Consider the following 22,011-nt stretch of genomic DNA (forward strand, 5'->3'; position numbering starts at 1 on the left):
GATTGGTTACATAGGTCTTCCACTTAGAAGGGTGTTCCCAAATCCAAGAGAATGTGACAGTAGAGTAGGGCCACAACACCATCCGCGCTCTTTCCAATCCAGTAACCATTTTAACGTGCTTAACCAAGCAAGCCAAAAGAAAAAAACGGCCGCGCATAACTCTAGCCTGGGCAGAGACACAAACTTGATAGGTGCCACCTTAGATTTCGCCAGCACCAGGGATGGCTGAGTTTTCTTCGTCCGTAAGTATACTACTGCCGCATATGATCTTTCGGATGCGTCGGCAAATCCATGTATCTCCACGTCGTTGTTGATCTGCTCCAAATTCATCCAGCGTGGTACGGATCTGTTCCACAACAGGAAGTACTTCCTGGAGGTGCCGCCACGTCCGCTCGTCCGCCGCCAGCAGTGGTTGGTTCCACTCTAATCCTTGTAGCTACGTACTCTGAATTAGAATTTTGGTCACGTATGACCACAAGGGCGAGCCATCCCAGCAGGTCAAAAAGGCGTGCCGCTTGTGACAGCATCGTGCATTTTGTGGCCAGCTCCATACTGACAGGATACACCCGGAACTCGTCCCCCCTCCCAGAATTCGTGCTTTTTAGGATGCCACCGGAGTCCAAGAGTCGAATGTTCCTCGTCCTTCTCCCATGCTCTTATGTCCTGGGTTAAATGATAGCCATCTGGAACACCAGCCAGCAAGTTGCTGCAATTCGCCGACCACTTGCGCAGCGGAAAGCCACCCGCCATGCACAATGCGTCCAACTGCATCTAGATCTCCCGTGCCTCACGCAGTATGGATGCCCCGGTGAGAACATCGTCCACATAGACGTCTCTCTGCAGCACAGTTGCATCCAGCGGAAGTCAATAACCATCATCCACTGCTAATTGGCGCAAAGTTCTCACCGCCAAGTAAGGGACACAGGCGAGTCCATACGCTACAGTGTTTAATTGGAAGTCCTGTAGGGTGATTCCATTCTCACCTCGCCATATGATTCTCTGTAGATCTTGATCCTCCATGTGCACTAGGATCTGCCGATACATTTTCTCGACATCCGCTACCATGGCGAACTTGTGCGTTCGCCACCGCAGCAAAATGTCTGGCAAAGCAGGCAGAAGATTCGGACCCTGCAACAGATAGGAGTTGAGGAGAGTCGCGAGGAGCCGTTGAAGACCATCTTCTTAATGCCATCGGTCTGCTTCATCACTCCCGGTTGTGCGGTAAGAGCACACCCGATTGAGAGTGCGCGATCGTAGTCACCGCCGACATGTGACCAAGCTCCTTTTACTCTGTTATGAACACCTTGTATAATTGTTCCAGGTCAGGATCAGCGGCGAATCGCCTCTCCATACCGCTGAGAACTCGTAAGGCCGTGACTCGTACATTACGGGCATGTCAAATGTAGTTGGCAATCGTACCATGTATCGTCCATCGTTCATCCGAGTGTGGTGCTCACGAACAGGTCCTCGCACTGCTTTTCAGCATCGGTGAGGGGCAATCGACCCATCTGCATCTCCTCTTGCTCCCAGAACTTCCGCACCAAGGATGTGAGTTCCTCCTCGAGCCGGCATTGCAATGATGAGGCAGGAGAACACGAGTCGCTATCGCCCACGACTCTGGAGATAATCCAACTGAGCGACGTTTTCATAGCGATCGGCATGGTTAGACCGGCTTTCTTCCACCGGATCCAAACTAGCGAATTCAAAATCGGCGAGTTGAAGTTCAGGAATATGCGGCAACAACACTGTCGACACTTCCACGCGAGAGACCAACGCAGAGATTCTTGGCAGAACTAACGCAAATATGCTCGTTGAAAATCCATCGACTCTAGCGGAGATCTGGAGAGTGACACGACCCGCGATATTGGACTTCTGACCGCCCAATCCGAAGAACGTAACAGTGGCGGCTCTGCGCGGGAGACACAATCGTTGTGTAAGGGATGGCCTCTCGAGATTTCGGGTCGTAGTTCGTAAATTCTCGTAATGGTTTTCTAATAGCTTTTATTCGTGACTCTCGTAGTGCACGTCACGCTACCGTCGCGCCACTCACGACGTCCTCCGTTACTACGTTACAATGTTACGCAGCAACTTAACTCTCTTACATTAGCCAGCCTGACCTATGTTCGACCGCGACATGTACAATATATATATATACACAACACTAGCGTTTTGAATACGAAGTTGGTTACATGTACAATATATCATGCGCTCGAAAGCTACACAAACAAAATACAACTCATATGATCAAAAATAAAAAATTTGAAATACAAAAATAAATAAATTCGGTCGCTCGTTACCAAATTAATAGAACAATGCTAAGAAAATAAATAAACATAACATACTTATGTGAATAATTTGCAATCTCTACCATTGCATCGCCCAATCGTTAAATATATCTTAACTAAACTTAAATTCTATTACCACTAACTAAACTTAAATTCTAGGCTTTCACAATCGGGTTATCTTTTCGCCACGGTCGCATGTTACACGCTTGCCATACTCCCTTATAGGCTTTATGCGAATGTTGACAACCATCTACATCTACTATCACATATCTATCATTTCATAAACATTTATTTATCTTATATGGCCCTTTAAACTGTGGAATCAATTTTTTAGAAACTCCTACCGTACTATCAAAATTTTGATCATTACTAAATTCCCCTCCTGATAGGGATGCGGAGATTTTCGTTTTTGATTTGCATATGCCTTATTGTATCGCTGAGATACCTCGATTTTATCCAGCTTCATCTCTAATCGCGTCTAAATTTCGGTCACTATCAAATACATAAGTTTGCAAATAAGTTGAAATGGTATCTTTAACCCTACCTCTTTGATTTATGCCGAATAAAATCTGACTAGGTGTTTGTCCTGTACTTTTGCTGATCGTATTATTTAATGCGTATTCCACATCCTCTAACACTTTATACCAGTATTTTCCCCTTTCATCCACTAGTTAGCCAACATTGGTGTAATCATTCTATTAATTCTCTCTATCTGGCCATTTGCTTGAGGTGAGCCAGTAGCTATTATTATATGCTGAATATCATTTTGCTCAAGAAAATCACGAAAATCTTGCGACGTAAAAGATGCACCTCTATCGGAAATGATTATCTCTGGACGACTATAATTAGAAAAGTAACTTTCCAAACATCATATCACCTCGACTGTCGCAGTAGTCTTGGTCGCAAAATAGTTTGACATATTTTGAAAATGCATCTATGATGACAAATACAGCTTACTTAATCGTGTCTTATCTATAGGACCGCAATGGTCAATGTGTAAAGTATGGAACGGTATTTTCCCTTTGGGAATACTGTACAAATACCCTTGCTTAGCGCCATATACGGGTGAATACGCGATATATTTTAAGCAATTTCGTATATGTGATTCTACTTTCTGTCGAAGTTCAGGAAACCAATAATTATACATAATAACATCGATTGTCTTATTCACAAATGACCTAAATGACCTAATTCGTCATGATATTTGTATAATATATGAGGCTCCATATGGGATGACACGTAAAATAAAATTCTTCCATCCTTCTTGTGGTAACTTAATCCATTACGCATTTCAAACTTCGAGTCTTCCGTAATTTCTAACTTATTTTTTAATTCCGCAATCAATGGATCTTGACTTTGGACGACAATAAGATTATGCTCTAAAGGATTATCTTCTATGACCATAATACTTGTTGCACGGCTTAATGCATCGACATGCTTCATACGCGAACCAGTTCTATGTTCTACAATATAGTCGTAGTGTTGTAATTCTAACGTCCACCTCGCTATGCGTGGACTTATTTCCTTCTTATTCAAAGTAAGCTTTAAAGATTTGTTACGTAATGTAAAGTGGAGATAGACAGACTAATTCGGAGATGCAGAATGTTTTCTCATATCATGGATGTATCTAACGGAAAGATCGCATATATACAAGAAGTAACCCGAAATGCGTGCCAGCGCATGCACCTGACTGGACATGCAGAGATAGCAGGCGTTGTAATAACAGGCTTAAGGTCAAATGAAACCACGAGTCGTCCAGCTACATTTGCTGGCCACGTAGACAACACGGGAAGCTGTAATGGGGGAGCCTATTCAGATCCCTATGGAACCTGGACCGAAGTAATAGTAATCGGTACCATAAAAATTACCTTACAAGATTACATTGCAGAAGTAAGGATAAACTTTAACCGTGTACAAATGAGATCAGGAATCACCTGTGAACTGAGTGACACCTCATGTTTAGACATGGAAGGTGAAAACACATTCTGGGATCATTACCACAGGATATTTGCAAATTCACAAGCTACAGCCTATTATATGAAGGATACGTAGAAAAAATAGTTGATTATATAACCAATCAAGCACAGACCGTTTTTTCCTTATCATCACAGCATACTACGTTTGCTCTAGCAACTAGAGGGTTAAAATTTGTATGCGGACATACACTCATAAGAACAGAACATCCTAAATTAATAATATTTGAAACGAATCCTGGAGTCACTGTATTTAAAAGACCAGTACGAGTATCAAACTTGGACATATTTGCTTACATGAATTCAAAATTCATATATGTAGAAAGACACATTCGATCTCAAATTAATCAATTATATCGAAACATATTAATTCAACAATGCAATCTCGAACAACAAATGTTGCAGAATGCACTAGCCATATCCACACAAGCACCTAACATATTCGCATGTTATTTAATGAAAGGACCAGGATACATGGCATTGCTAGCAGGAGAAGTAATCCATATAATAAAATGCGTACCAGTAGAAGTAAAAGTTCTGCACACGAAGGAGTGTTACAACCAGCTGCCAGTTATCCGTGCCAATCGCACCTTCTTTTTAACTCCACAAACACATGTATTGTTGAAACAAGGCACACAAACTTCTTGTAATTTGTTAGCATCCACTATGTATTTTCTGGGAGACTCATGGTATAAATTACCACCAAAACCAGTCGCTACAGTACCACCAATCACAATAAAACCGTTAACTAAACCAACATGGAAGTATATTAGTCCTGGATCACTTGCAACCAGCGGCATATACACGGACGAGGATCTGAAGAATCTTCGAGATCACATCATGTTTTCAGCAGAGCGGCCGGCAGTCCTCAATACAGTAGCACGAAGTGTAATGAGCCGCACATCTACCCTCCACGAGGGCTCAATTGCCAATCTTCTCGACGAAGCATCAATAGAGAAAATAGCTATTTCAACTTGGACAAAATTTTGGAGCAAATTTTTAATTTTTGGAAACGTAAGCGCCGGACTCATCGCGATATATCTGATCGTCAGGGTAGCCAAGCTTGTACTGGATACTCTCGTACACGGTACGCTTTACACACCGTTTATGGTTGGTCCGTCTATTTGATCGGAGCCATATGGGACTCACTCACACAACTATTACTGCACCGGGGAAGGAAAGAGGCACCGGCATCCGACCCATTATCACCAACACAAACAGACAATAAAGTAATAAAAACGGACACTTCTGAATTTTCTACTAGCAGCAACGTCCCACCACCCAGTACTTATCCTCTCTTACCTCCCAAAGAGGATATCAACTTTTCCTTTAAATTTCAAGAATAATCCGATCGTACTCTTCCTCATTCTTCCACACAACTAAAATGTATATATATCTTATCGCCTACCCATCATTATAGATGGAAATTGGTTATATCAATACCGCCAAGTTGACTCATCGCTCCTTGGCCATCAAAGTCGTCAAGGTCGAATCTCCAACCCCTAATCTGGGTACACATCCTCAACGGAGAAGAGACCTTCCAGGAGTTGAGAGCGGGGATGCAGTGGAAGATGGTACGGCAAGCAAAAAATTTGATTTGTTATCCGGACGACAACATGGTGGATGAAGCCGTGGCCATCAAAGAAGAAAACCACTGGCATCGGGGGCAGATCCTCCAGGTACGAGATTGAAGGCCCAGATCGCCCTCAAGGATTGGGGCCGTAGCGTATGGCGGCCATCCAACGACTGTTACCAACTCCTGGACCGATTCCGAGAACTGGAATGGCAGGCCGTACCATGCGGCCTTGTCCGAATCAAGCCCACGCAGGACACGAACACCTGGCCACGCAACACCAGACGTATAACGAAGGCGATAGCCGAAAGGAAAACCGGGTGGATCCAGATAGAGAAGGCAATCAACGACTCGGCCGCCTACATTGACCTAGCCATAGACAACTCTCCCGGAAACGGAGACTATGATCTAGGCCACATATTGACCCAGTTGGGTCATACATAGGAGATACCAAGAGCTGGGATAACCTGAGCCCAGGCATCACCGGCGAATTATATTCGTACATTAACATTTACAACATATGCAACTATAAAAAAATATATATACGTATTTACAGGAATAAAAATAAAAAAAATAAAGTAGAATAAAGCAAAATAAACTGAAATAAAACAAAACAAAAAAATACATATATATAGATATAAATACACGTATAGAAGTACAACATATACACAAAATATATAATAAGACAATAATATTATAACTATATATAATAATATATATATATATATATAATTTTACAATTCAAACTACCCAGAACGGTGAGCCACAACAAATAATAACAAAACAAAACAAAACAAAACACGAAAAACCACAATGGAGACAGTGTACCTGTACTCCGACCTGTACTTCTACATGGATCTGATAAAGGCACCTGCATTGTTGTGGTGGTGACACTAAAGGGTCGCAGAACCCATCAGTACCGGCACTCTAACTCAGTGCTCGGTCATCATTGCCTATATGCAATCCTTGAGAACCCTTGAGGTCCTCCTATGCAATTTGCCGCCATATAAAAAAAAGGAATCCATGGCCTAGCCATGGCACAGCTTTGCCTTTGGGGCAATCACATGTCACTGGCCGAATAAGGCAGTGACAAATAAGACAAAAGAGGTACACAACCTCGCAAAACAACACGATCCATGATAGAGGCATACTAAATGTTCCACATTACTCCCTTAACACCCACACTTATATACCGTATACCAACACACACACACACACACACACACAAGTGGTGATCACGTTTTGCGTCGTTTGAGTTACATAACAATCCCAAATGAATAGACAAGAAACTACATTATAGGAGTACACGAAGAAATGCGTATACACCGACACACCATTATTCAAAATAATTATAACGTGCGTAACAAGCAAGATTAGCGAAGCGAACGAAAGGCAGAGAAATGCCTTTCCTTCTCTTCCAAAAAAAGCACACCTAGAAAATTTCTTTTACAAATCGTAGGTCTATCTCGAAAGCAAGGCATGTTTACTTTTTTTTACCACAATTCAGGAATGCACAGATATCTTTTGCAAATATCGTGTACCCCCGACATTTGTCTAAGGCGGGGGGTGTTACGTCCAGACTCCACGGTTCCTTGCTTTCGTAAGAAATAGATAATAGAAGGTAATTACATTCGTTTAGCAATTACCGCGTGCTATTTATCATTCATGCATTATTGAGCCAAGACACTCACGGTTGTTGCACAAGTTCAATTGAATTTTATTTTTTTTTAACACACGATATCAAGCGGGAACCTCACGGGGACCGTAAGGCACGCAATACATGTGCCCGTCGCGTGATCATTAAACAAACATTTCTTGCAGCAACCCTGAACGTTAGCGCATCATCTACCTTATCACCACGACTGTTAGGTCACCTTGGCTGTGAACACGTGCATTTCGTTACCATGACCATGATCACGCTCTCGGTCACTCAAGGTCCAAAGGTGGCCCTTCGATTTCAGTTATACGTGTCTTCCCGTTACCTAACTTTGGGCGTTTTTCCTCATCGAATGTTCTAGAAGAATCCCCTCCTACACGAATTTTCCACATCTTATAAAAAGGGCAGAGAAACCGCCCTGGGGCATTCGTTATTTTTCAGTCTAATCGTCCGGACGTACTAGTCGCAAGTCGAAATTTCGTTGATTATACATCAGCATCTTCTTCATAGTTAAACAATTTGAGTCAGTGCGATTCAGCTAACTACCACTCCTGTTGCACCCCGAATTGGAGCAGCTAATTAATTTCTTGGTGTCGCACTCAGCAGTAAATTCAGCAGTAAGTTTTTTTAAATTATATTATTGGTTTCCTTCGTTTTGCGACTGGTCGACATTGTTTTTATTTGTGCCTCTTCCTTTGTCTTTCCTTTTTTTTACACATTGCCACTCTTTGACTCATTTAGTGCCACCCTGCGAAACTAACATTCCGCTGCATCGCTTATCACCCCCTCAACTAAAACCAGAGGTGACCCTCGATGAAGAAGTTGAGGATTTTCTGCAAGAAATAGAGGCATTCTTGACCGATACCGACATTTTCCCTCCACCTTCATCTCCATCATATTCACCTATCCCATCCGATCAATTAATTCCACTCTCCCCTATGCGTAATAATTCACGGACTCCTTCTCCAATCCCGTTGGAGGAAATAGAAATTTTTGCTGATCATCCCAGCCATAATCTTTCCCCTGCTGACTTCCCGCAATTCTCGCATCTTCCACCTTTCCTTCCTAATCCACCACCAAACCTTCCTCCACTTCTGAACAACAATACGGATACCGAAGACTCCCAGCGATTGACCGATTAATGTTAATTTAAACCCACATTTACATTATCATTTAAATTTTGAGTCAGTTGGTTGTAATCCTGTTTACTTCAAATGATTAAGTATTTCTTTTAATTATTGTAATAAAATTATTTCATATTTATTCATGTAAACTTAATTTATTCACCCCTTCCTTTCATCAATTATCGCACGAGGTCCTGTCCCTTGTAATAAGGATTTGTTTCCTTTACATAAAAAGGATCAACGAGCAGACCTTCATTCAGAAGAAACGTAATAGTGGCTTTCAGCTGCTGACCTTCTTCTCGATAACTCGGTCGGCTCGACTCGCGTTCATTCGCGAGAGATACGTGGTTTGGACGTAACACTTATCATCGTAGTATTTTTTAGGAATGTGCCGGATAGTCAATTCGCCGGATAACCGGATACCGGATAATTCGGTACTTATTGCTACTGGATAACTGGATAACCGGATATTATCTGGCAATTATGCGAAAAATTAAAAAAATTAATTTAATTATGTTTTACATTGTTTTGTGAAGCTTCCGTGCCTCGTGCGCGGTGTCGCACCTTTCGATGCAATCGAGCCACGACCCTGTGTCGTGTCGATCCGCCGCGTCTGTAATGACGCCCTCGTCTCCACGTATTTCCAGGTGGGGCGAGAAAATATTTTGAGCTTCGTTTTACTTATTATATTTAGAGCACAAACGATTTTACTTTTTACAGTCCACTAATCGCACTATATAAAAATACACTTGGGCTGCTTCTGCTTCTGTTCGCATGCCCGTACGGACTCGTTCTGGTTCTACGAGCTCGCGTTCGCGCCGCGCGACTCGGGAAAAACAACGAAACGGCGACAATAGCCCAGTGACGTATGACGCCGCAAAATACCCAAACGAAATCATAATAAAAAAAAGCGATATATATAAAAGTACGGAACATATCCCCCTTGAAAGTACTAACTTTCAAAACGATATAAATAATGTCTAACACTAAACAAAACGCACAACGTATAAATGCTACCTAATACTAAATAAAACGCAAACGCAACAACAACTATACTTAATCTAACGGAAGTATGGCCAATTTCGCCAGTGGCCTGGTAATAAGTTCCTTTACAGTCTTCACTGTTGCGGCTCGAACAACGCCGTCATCGCCAAGATGTATATTTTGCACCCTGCCGAGCACCCATTGAGTGGGTCCTAAATTAGGCTGCTGAATAAGTACCAATTGGTCAACCTTCAGCGGCGATCCCTTGTTGATTTTCCATTTCGATCTTTCGATGAGCGTATGTAAATACTCCGAGCTCCACCGCTTCCAAAAATGCTGTCGGAGTTGCTCCACTCTTTCCCAGCGTAGCAGTCGATTGGCTGGAACCTCTACAAGGTCAGGGACTGGAAAACTGTTTAACGCTGTGCCAATCAAAAAATGCCCTGGAGTAATACAATGTAAATCATTAGGATCTGTACTAAGCGGTGTCAACGGACACGAATTCAACATCGCTTCGATCTCGCATAATACAGTTTGTAATTCCTCAAACGTGAGGTTCGCATTACCTACAATTCGATGTAAGTGTGTCTTAACCGATTTTATGGCAGACTCCCATAATCCACCAAAATGAGGCGCATGTGATGGGATAAATTGCCACGCGGTTTCATTATCGCGTAAAAAATTTCTGAGCTCGTTGCTCGTCTGATCGCTATTGATGAATTCACTAAACTCTTTCATCCGCCTTTTCGCTCCTACAAATGCTGTTCCGTTATCGGAGTACATGCAATTCGGTTTTCCACGACGTGAAATAAAACGCTTGAACGCACCTAAAAATGCTTGAGATGTCAAATCGCTTACTACCTCTATATGAACTGCCTTTGTCGCGAAACAAACAAATAATGCTACATATGATTTAATAATTTTCGCGTTGCGCCGCTTGGATTCCTTTAGAAACATCGGACCTGCATAGTCTACCCCGGTATGACTAAATGGTCTTGAAACAGTTACTCTATTTTCAGGTAAATTGCCCATTATTGCTTGCGGAATAACTGGCTTATGCTTAAAACAGATGATGCATTCGCGAATAACCTTTCGGGTGATAGAACGTACCGACAATGGCCAAAATCTCGACCTGACAACTGCTATGGTCTCCTGCAATCCCGAATGAAGGTTTCGAATATGTTCACGTTGAATCATGAGCTCAGTAAATTTATGTTTCGGTAACAATATTGGATGGCATGCTTCATAGGCCATATCAGAATTTTTTAATCTTCCTCCTACTCTAATCAAACCATTTGCGTCAAAAAATGGAGATAAAGATAACAAATTGCTCGAATTGCTGATAGGCTTATTTTTGGATAACTGAGCGTACTCCTCTGGAAACGCTTCTCTTTGAATGCTTCTGCAAACAACAATTAAAGCTGCTGCTATTTCCTGATGCGATATAAACTCTCCATTGAATTTACGACGATGTTCAGGAAGGAATCTTAAACAACGTGCGATGATTCGCAATATCTTGTGTAAATTTGAATACTTAATTAATAAATCATTAATGATAAAAACAGTGACCTTGGAAACTGCGCTTATTATACATTCCTGTTCCGAATGAGCGTCTAATGTACTTGAAAAACTGCTCGGAGGCCAATGATGCTCTTCTACAGCGAAAAAAGAAGGACCATTCCACCAAATACGATTGTTCATCAAGTCGTGAAGAGTGGCTCCACGAGAAATGATATCAGCGGGATTATCGTGTGAAGATATGTGTCTCCATTGATATGCTTTAGTGAGTCGCTGAACTTCGCCGACTCGATTCGCGATAAAGGTTGGCCACTTGCGTGAAGATGAAGATATCCATTGTAATGTAATTGTGGAATCTGACCATAAAACAATTTGTATTTCGGATAAATCAATTGCAGATCGAACTTTCTCTAATAATTGAGCCAAAAGAACGGCTGCGCATAACTCTAACCTAGGGAGAGTTATCGCCCTAATGGGAGCCACGCGTGATTTAGAGCATAACAACTCTGTTCGATACTCATTTAAATCAATACAACTTCTTATGTAAATGCAAGCCCCGTAAGCACGTTGACTTGCGTCGCAAAAACCATGTAATTGAATGTAGGTTGCTCTTGTACTATATTTGACTTGGCGAGGCAATTTCACTTCACTAATATAAAATAATTGTTGCCGAAAACTCAACCATCTCGCATGGAGATCTTGCGGTAAGGATTCGTCCCATTCTATATTGGATTGCCAAGCGTCTTGAATAATTAACTTTGCTACAACTATGATCGGCCCTAATAGCCCCAATGGATCGAATAATTTTCAAGCGTCGGACAATACCGTGCGCTTTGTAATACGCCTAACATCGGACGAAACGTTACATTTAAACGTAAACTGATCTGTTGGCGGATGCCATTGCACTCCCAACACCTTCGGCGTGTCATCGCCATGTAACACTACTGTTTCATCAACGGCTCCCTTATGAGTCGGTGCTAATTCTGCGTGGTTTGAATGCCATTTACTCAACTCAAAATGACCTCGTCTCAATAATGCTTCAATTTGATCACGTATACGCTTAGCTTCATCAATCGAATCTGCCCCAGTAAGTAAGTCATCGACATAAAAATCTCGAAGCGCACACTCTGAACCTTGCGGAAATTCTGCTGCATGTTTCGCAGTTAAATCTTGAACGCATTCTGTAACTAAAAATGACGCGGAACTCGTACCATGCGTTACGGTAATCAATTCAAATATCTCGATAGGAACACTCGTGTGTCCTTCCAAAATATGCGTTGCAAACTTCTTTGCGATTCATATATCAATACTTGGCGATACATTTTTACTATATCCGCCGTGAATACAACTGCATGTGGGCGAAATCTCAAAAGAATCAAAAATAATTCTTGCTGTATCACCGGTCCGACCATCAAAGCATCGTTCAAAGATACTCCCGTAGTGGTTTTGCACGAGGCGTCAAATACCACGCGTAGTTTTACAAACTGATCGGTTTGCTTCCACACCCCATGGTGCGGCAAGTAAAATGATGTGCTATTATCCTCATCAACCGACGAGACCTTTCTCATATGATCTAAATTAACGTATTCATTTATAAAATTAACATAATGTTTTTTAAACTCTGGATCACGTTCAAATCGTCTTTCAAGTTGTATAAACCGTTTCAACGCGATTTCCTTTGAATCACCGATCTTTCGTAATACATCATCCTTTACCGGTAACTTTACAATGTAACGACCTTGTTCGTTAATTGATGTATAAATTTTGAAGTGAGCTTCGCAAGCTCGTTCTTCAACCGTACGATTTTCAAAACCGCGAGAAACCTCTTCTAATTGCCAAAACTTACACAACTGATCATGTAATTCCGTGTTACTTATTAACGCTGTTAACGAATGTATTTTTTGTGGTAAAGCCAACGAATTAAATACACGCCCAGCGATGATCCAACCAAGACGCGTTTTTTGTAATGTTAAACTTCCCTTAAACTCCTTGAATTGGCCAACACACAACAATTGCCAAAACAAATCTACACCTATTAACAAATCAACATCCGCCGATGAATTGAATTGCGGGTCTGCAAGTTCAATATTACCTGGCAATCCAATCAAATGACGTTTCACGGAAACCGGAGGAATCTTTCCAGTTATCTAGTCCGTAATTATGCATTCAAAACTCGTGGAAAAAGAATTTACTCGTGATTGAAGAGTAACACCAACAATTTGATTAAACATCGTAGATGCATTGTTAATTCCGGTCACACAAGCATTTATTGATCGGGCCTTTAATCCTAATGATTCAAAAAACTTACGTGTAACAAAATTTGCCTGTGAACCGCAATCAAGAAGAGCGCGACACGACTGACGTGCTCCTCCCTTGTCAATTATGTATACCACTGCGGTAGACAGCAATACCTGATTACATGCGAGAGAACTGTGTGCTGCAATCGAAGATTGTCCTTGACTTGACATTTCGGTTGCTTCCTTGGATGACGAGGAATTCTTTGATTCCTCCTTTGGCTTATCCTCGTTTTTGTCTTGACGATGTAATAATGTATTGTGCCTTGATCGATATATTTTACAAGCTCCGGCATTACAATTTGCCGCAATGTGTCCTGTGGAACGCAAACAATTGAGACATAAACCCTTTTTACGTATTTCGGCTACACGCCGAGCAATAGGTAATGCCAAAAATTCCTTGCACGAATAAACAGCATGTTCATCATTGCAAAATGAACACTTACCATTGTAAGTAACTAAATGTGATAATTGTTGCTTAGCATTACCTTGTGCATGATAACGAGTATTGTACCCTTTATTAACAACTGTGTTAACTCTAGTGGTTGTTTCCAAAACTTGACCGCGATGCGAAACAAACTCTGTAAACTGCTTAAAAGTGGGAATCTCCCCGTTTTTTAATGAAGATTGCCATTCCTTTGCTGTTACGGAATCTAATTTTGAACTAAGAATGTAAACAAGCAAATCGTCCCAGTAATCAACTGGTCTTTTTAATGCCTTTAATGCAAGTATGTGTCTACATGCACCATCTGAAATTTGTCTTAATTCCTTTGAATTTTCTTTGACCATTGCGGGCAAATCCATGATGCCTCTAATATAGGTTTGAATGATAACGCGCTTATTATCGTATCTCTGTCTTAAAATATCCCACGCAACCGCGTAATTGCTGTCCGATATTTCTAAAGCCGCAATGAGACTGGCCGCATCACCAGACAAAGACGCACGTAAATATTGAAATCGCTGAATATTATTTAATGCCTTATTATCGTGTACAATAGCAATAAACATATCGTGGAACGGTAACCATTCCTCATATTTACCCGAAAAAGAAGGTAAGCTTATCTTTGGTAATCGAACACTCGCGGATGAATCTACTTTAGATTCTGATTGAGATGCCGTGGTATGTGACACACTGCTTGATGTGTACCTTCCGGATGTGTTCGCCAACAAACGCCGCATTTGCGCGCGCAATAAATAAAACGCATCTTCAAACGCAATTCTATCTTCCACTTCTTTATCATCTAAAGTCTCGATTTCCGTTTGTACATTATCGTAATCGCACCAATATGCATCTAACCGCTCCCTGCGTTCTTCAATATGTGCTATCACATCTGATGTAATCTGACTAATATTATTCATGAACGTTTGTATACGTGTACACGAACCCTTTATTGTAGCTCGCTTTTTCTTAAGCGCGGAAAAATTTCCCGCCTCGACGGTTGCGAATTGCGATCTTGAGACATGCTCACCAAAATGCGTAAATTACAATACAACAATAATGATTGGCACAAGCGTATTTAGTTTACCTGACCTCGTGTTGTGATGAAAGCGCGATTCTCGTTGATCGCTGCCGTGTATCGATGTGACCGTTGGAAGTTCCTGGAAGCCGCCCCGCTGCACTGCGCGGACTCGCTCGCTGATGGTAACCTCCTGGTGTGGCGTCTGAAACTCGATATCGCCTTGTTGCTGCGCCCTTGTGGCACCCTTGGATTGTTGATAACACGTAACCAGCCTCGTGCCGGCCGTGATGCGTGAACTGTGGCTTGCTGTGTTGCGTCGCAGAAACCACTGTCGTTGACTCTCGATATCGCCTGATATCGCCTTGTTGCGGCACCCCCGTGGTACCTCTGGATTAACAAATGGTGATCAGCCCTATGCCGGTCGTAATGCGTAAATCATAGCTGGTTGCGATGCTTCGCAACAGCCGTTGCTATGCCGTTACTATGCGAATGTCTTTTGCAGAACGAGCCGTTGATTGTGCGCCAAATCGTTTGCCTCGAGTGTCTTAATGTGTTTTCCGGACTAGATCCGGCTCGAAGGACCAATATGTTTTGTGAAGCTTCCATGCCTCGTGCGCGGTGTCGCACCTTTCGATGCAATCGAGCCACGACCCTGTGTCGTGTCGATCCGCCGCGTCTGTAATGACGCCCTCGTCTCCACGTATTTCCAGGTGGGGCGAGAAAATATTTTGAGCTTCGTTTTACTTATTATATTTAGAGCACAAACGATTTTACTTTTTACAGTCCACTAATCGCACTATATAAAAATACACTTGGGCTGCTTCTGCTTCTGTTCGCATGCCCGTACGGACTCGTTCTGGTTCTACGAGCTCGCGTTCGCGCCGCGCGACTCGGGAAAAACAACGAAACGGCGACAATAGCCCAGTGACGTATGACGCCGCAAAATACCCAAACGAAATCATAATAAAAAAAAGCGATATATATAAAGTACGGAACATACATTAAGAAAAGATTACAATTAAAGTTATATATACATTTTACTTATTTCGCACACAATTGACTATATTATATTGATATTATTGATGATATGAACCATTTGAACTATTTTTGAAGCAATTGCAGCAAGCGCTTGCTTGTTCTTTTAGTTGTACATGTTTTATTCCTACAGAGCACAATGTGGTAATACAAAATTCGCTTGGTAATAGCAGCAGCCCTGACGTATCGACATGATTTACCTGTTGGGTCGATATCAATCATCATTATCGATTCAATATAATCGGTAAGTCATATCGATACGTCAGTACTCCTATTACTAACCGAACATTTGCACTGCATTGTTTTATGGCTCGGACTTTTATCAATGTATCTTTTACACGATTATACAGGGTGTTCCGGGTTTTAACCGACAAACTGCGCGAGCATATTCTACTAGTGGAAATAAGAAAAAATTCTTATATCGAGTTTGCTTAGAAATGCTTTATTACAAAGTTATAAACCAATATTGAAAAGAAATATGAGATAAGTAACAACGGATTTTTTCACAAAAATAAAAATTATCTACGCAATGATTTAGTGACGCATTTCAAAATGTTGTCCTTGCACATCGATACAAGCTAGACATCGACGTAGTACAGAATTTGTTACAGTACGACATTTCTGAAAATTTTGTTGCATCTCAGTAACTGAATTAGTAATTCGTTGCTTTAAATCTATCTGGTACTCTCCTGTTAGGAAATCTACGTTGATACTCTCGTACGGCAGCTCGTGCATTTCCGTCACAGAATCCGTACACGAAATGAATATCAGTGTATTCCTCATTTGAAAACACTTTTGGCATTCTGATAGTAATTGCTAGTTCACACGACGATTGAAATCTAACAGCTACTGTTGTGAAAGTAACAATCATACTGAATCGTTTCAACATAGTGAACATGAATACATGTGAATACACATAACATAAACATCTTCGACCTTCCAAATTCTACACTATGTTCCGTTGTTACTTATCTCATATTTCTTTTCAATATTGATTTATAACTTTGTAATAAAGCATTTCTAAGCAAACTCGATATAAGAATTTTTTCTTATTTTCACTAGTAGAATATGCTCCCGCAGTTTGTCGGTTAAAACCCGGGACACCCTGTATACGTTGCAAATTCGATTTTATGTATTATTAATTTATTATTTATTTAAACTTAAAATTTTTAATATAATTAATTAATTACCATTCAATTGTATGAAAAATGGTCGAATACGCCGGATAGCCGGATAGCTAATCATTATCCGGCTATCCGACCGGATAGTAAAAAAGTAGCCGGATAGACCGGATACCGGATACTTGCCGGATATCCGGCACATCCCTAGTATTTTTTATTATACTGCCGCAATTGCTCCGTAGCTTCGATTGCTATATCCCGTCTGGATTTTCTTTCTTTTAAGAAATCGCGTTCTATCTGAGCAAGTTGATCTACTAGATCGGAGATATATTTATCTTCGTGGTTTCTGCAATCGTAGCCTAAGAGCAGCTTAGCTGGTGTCGATTTAACCGCGGAGTGCGTTGTGTTATTGATCACATATTGTGCCTTATCAAGCTGAGATTTCCATTCGTCTTGTTCTTCGATCAATTTTTTAAGAGAAGATTTCAAAAACTTGTTAACGCGCTCCACTATACCATTCGCCCAAGGTGAGGCGACTGCTACCATACATGCTTAATTTTCAACGACTTTAAAAAACTAGTGAACTCTTCAGATGAAAATGCTGTTCCTCTATCGGAAACTATTTTCTCGGGGTTACCAAAGATACGAAATATTGTTTTTAAATGCTCGACTATCTCTCTAGATCCTGTAGATTTCGTCGGATAAATCCACGTGAACCTTGAAAAAGAATCGACTACAATGAAAACGTGCTTATATCCATCGTCCATTACCGGCAGTGGACCAAAATGATCGATGTGTAAAATTTTAAAAGGTTCTGATGTTTCTTCTAAAATTTGCATTTCACTTTCTTTAGTATGAGTGGAGGCGTTAGCTGTCAAGCAGACAAGACAGTTATCGATGTGCTCAAATATCTTCTTTCTCATCGATGGAAACCAATAAGTCAAATATGTTCCTTGATAGGTCTTTTCTAAGCCACAGTGTGCCATCTGATCGTGATATACGTTTATGACTTTCGCAATCAGTGAGTCTGGTACGACGAAGCGTGGACGGTCAGTGCCTTTTCTATAAATTAAACCCTCAATCAATTCGAATTTAGGATTATCTGAAAATTCAAGCTCTTGACCGATAGTTTGTAATTCCGGATCTTGTAATTGCTTACACTCTAATTCCCTCTCTAAAGGCATGACAGCTGTATAAGCGACTTGACGACTGAGCTCGTCGGCATGCATCATTCGTTGTCCAGCTCGATGAATCAGCTTAAACTTATAATTTTGAAGGCTCAGCGTCCAGCGTGCTATACGTGGATTTAGATTGGCTTTATTTACCGCGTGTACTAGGGCATTGCAATTAGTTACCACCGTAAATTCAACGCCGTAAAGATAGACGTGAAACCTTTCTATTGCACGCACGATCGCGAGCATTTCGAGCTCAAAACTATGGTAATTCGATTCTGCTTTATTCGTGACTTGGCTGAAATAAGCAATCAGGGCCCATTCGCCCGCGGCGCGTTTTTGCAATAAAATTCCGCCTAGACCATGCGAACTTGTGTCGGTATGCAGTTGCGTTTCTGCCGACGGATTATAGATTGCTAAGACGGGCGACGAAGTCAGCGCTTCTTTTAGGACTGTAAATGATTGCATACATTTATTATCGAAATCGAAGTTAGTGGCTTTCCGCAGAAGATGTTGTAGAGGCCTTGTCTTAGTTGTGAAATCTCTAATAAACTTACGGAAATAATTCACTAGTCCGAGAAATCGCTGCACTTCGACGACGTTTTTCGGCTGCGGGAATTTTCTAATCGCTTCCGTATGTCTCTGACTAATCATTATCTTGCCTGGTGAGACACTATACCCGAGATACTCTACTTTACTTCTGAGAAATTGACATTTATTAAAATTTAATTCGAAACCATATTGCTTCAGTCGTAACAATACTGCCCGAAGGATTTCGAGATTTTTCTCTACCGTATCGGTCGCAATCATAATATCGTCGATGTATACAATAACTTGTTTTTTTCTTATAAACTCTTTCAAAATCTTAATAAGGTGGCGTTGAAACTCGGCTGGAGCTTTGCAAAAGCCAAACGGCAAACGAACATATTCAAATTGTCCGTCCGGAGTCGCAAACGCGAAATATTTGGAATGCTCCGGATGAACTTTGATGTGATGGAACCCATCTTTGAGATCCAACAATGTAAAAACGGATTTATTTCCTAAATCAGCTACGCAATCATCAATAAGAGGGAAAGGGTATTTTTGTTTCGCGGTTCGACTATTTAGTGGTCGCAAATCTATACACAGTCGCATGGATCCGTTTTTCTTCCGTACCGGGACGATTCGGGCGCAATACGGCGAAGTGCTCTCTTTAATTATTCCTCGTTTAAGGAGATCGTCCGTGATTTCTCGGATTTGTTGCTTTTCCGCCCATGCAAACGACGCGGAGCGTATGCGTAAATCGACTCGTCTTTTAGTTTTACCGTGACTTGATAGTCATCTTCGATTTCAGGGACTTCGGTATTATCCACCTGAATAAGTAGTAGATCTTTTAACCGGTCCTTAGCGTTCGAGCCGTAATCCACGACAATTTCATCTAATTTATTATTAATAGTGTCTTCGACTTGGCACGCAAGAAGCTGAAATAACGTCTTAGGGAAAATATTATTATCTTCTTCATTGCTCGGCATATAAGTCACCGCAATATTCTCACTATCTAAGAAATCTCGACCTATTATTAAATCCGTAGAGATGTTATCGTCCTTTAGAACGTGTAAGCAGATCGGCAGAGTTGAGTCCGGTAACGCATGTATAAACATATAGTCGTTCGTAACGACCCTAATAGATTTATCGGCCCATTATCCAGCGCTTTGTACGTATAACGTGGCGATAACAACGCGTGTCCGGGACATTCCAAATATTTCTTATACACCGTGAACCGAACAAAAGAAACAGGACTGCCTGTATCTATCAAGGCAGACAAATTACCATTTCTATCGTTTAGAGAGAGAATATTTTATGGAGAGTGATCGATTGAAATGATCCTACCGTTATCTGGCTGCACGTACGCTACCATCCGTTCCGGAGCAGATTCCTCCTGGCTGGTGGAGACGGCTGCCATGGTTTGTCGCGACGCCTGGCTATGTCCGGGGGTCTGCTCCTTGGCCTTGAGTTTCGGGCAATTATTGCGCTGGTGACCGGTTGCCTTGCAGTAGATGCAGCTCATCTCGGTTTTCCCCTCGTTCTTTCGGTAATTCTTTTGAAGATGTCCAGTCTTTCCACAGGTGGTGCAAACTTCTTTGCTTTTCTGCGGTTTGGATTGCTGCGGATCCTTCCGTTCGACCTCGGAAGCTGAGGTTATCTGATGCATAGCATCTAGAAATTGGTCGACGGAATTCGCCTTCAGCGATGCTGCTACGTTTCTCAGTGATCTGCTACCGATTCCGCTGATGAGTAGATGTATGGTATTGTCGATCGGCAGATCAAGGTTGTGCATCATTACTAGTTTGTCCATGGCGTATTCCAGAAAAGACTAGTGAAATTCCATTTGCGAGCCTCTACTTTCTGGATTGCCACGTGGAAGAGAATTTTCCTTGTAAATCTCTTCAATACTGCTTCACGGAAGCCAGCCCATGACTCGATCATCGGGCCGGAGCCCATGTCGAACCACCTCCTGGCTGTCTTTACTAACTTGGTTGAGGCCGCCAGGAAGACGATGTCGTCCGGTGCTCTGTGGATGCGCGCTACTTGCTCGACGCGTTGTATCCACAATTGGACATTTTCCTCCTCGGAACCTCCGTACTCCGGAATCTGCGAAGCCAACATCGTAACCGCATGCGACGGCGGAGCGGCTGCGATAGACGTATGGCGAGTGGAACCTTGGCTTCTCGGAGATTGATTTCCCGTGGCCGCATTAGCAGTGGGAACTGGACCTGCTTGGTTTTGAGCTATCACTCGTAGCATCTGGTGGAGCAGCTCCTGATGCTGCTGCTGTTGTTGCAGTATTACCTCCTGCATCCGTTGCATTTGTGTGGAAACTAGCGTAATTACCTGTGCTAGGTTTCTTGAAGATTCCGGCAGGTTCGCCGACGGGACACCGTGCTGCTTGGAATGGCCAGGCTGCACTTCCAACGGCGCTTTCTCCATCGGATCTGTCGGGTTTTCTGCACTCGTTGAGGCTTGGCCGCGCCTCTCGTAGTGCGTCATAATTGCGTCTATAAGAATATCTCTGTCTCCTGTCGTCAGTAATCCGCATCGTTTAGCTTCCTCTCTTATTTGATCCGTCGAAAGCTCATCTAACTGTTCCCTCTGGATCGGTTCTTCTTCTGCTCCTTCACGCAACGATAGCGCGATATTTCTTGTGATAGGGCGAGACATATCCTCTTCTTTAAACGCAATTCGAAACTCGGTAGAGCGTGAATGTGATCCCACTTCTGAGTTGTAGGAAAATGATAGAAATCACTATTTAATTGGAACGTTGATATGTTGGATGGAGGCTGTAGAGGTAAGATTTTAGATGTACTGTGCTCTTCTTATTTTAACACAACACTTTATTTAATCTTTACACTTTTACAAAGACCGACTTATCGCTCCGAAATTCTTCTTATCTTCGCGTACAGTTCGATAGCTTCTGCGAGCTCCGATTCCGCCGGCGTTAATATACAGGTGTCGACGTGTCGCGCATGCGAATCGCGACACCTCGCACTGTGATCTTGGATCTATAAATAGATTATCGCGGTCTAAGGCCAGGTACTCATGTGTATAGCGGCGTATATGTACCTCAATATTGTTACGTCCAGTAGACTCCACAGTTCCTCGCTTCCAAAACGAAATATTCTTTAAAAGATTTTATATAATATTCTGTGTACGATTAAATCAGCGAACGTCGTTGCCACGCGCGAAAAAGATTTTGCGTGAGTGGAGGTCTCGGGGTCACGATGAGAGATATCGCGGTTCCCGGAAAAGAAATAATTAACTGATTCCTGAGCGATTGC

At 42.0% G+C, this 22,011-nt stretch overlaps 1 protein-coding gene across 1 annotated transcript; it reads left to right on the forward strand.

Annotated features, from left to right (window-relative positions):
• The first annotated feature begins 1,131 nt into the window (after window positions 1-1,131).
• Window positions 1,132-5,470, forward strand: LOC113563648. The gene is made up of 2 exons (XM_026975554.1): window positions 1,132-1,221; window positions 1,322-5,470. Exon 2 carries the CDS (start codon window positions 4,556-4,558, stop codon window positions 5,384-5,386), a length of 831 nt encoding a protein of 276 aa, XP_026831355.1. The 5' UTR covers window positions 1,132-1,221; window positions 1,322-4,555; the 3' UTR covers window positions 5,387-5,470.
• Window positions 5,471-22,011: the final 16,541 nt, after the last annotated feature.

The sequence above is a fragment of the Ooceraea biroi genome, chromosome 2 (assembly GCF_003672135.1).
Source record: "Ooceraea biroi isolate clonal line C1 chromosome 2, Obir_v5.4, whole genome shotgun sequence".
Taxonomy (NCBI): Eukaryota; Metazoa; Arthropoda; class Insecta; order Hymenoptera; family Formicidae; genus Ooceraea; species Ooceraea biroi.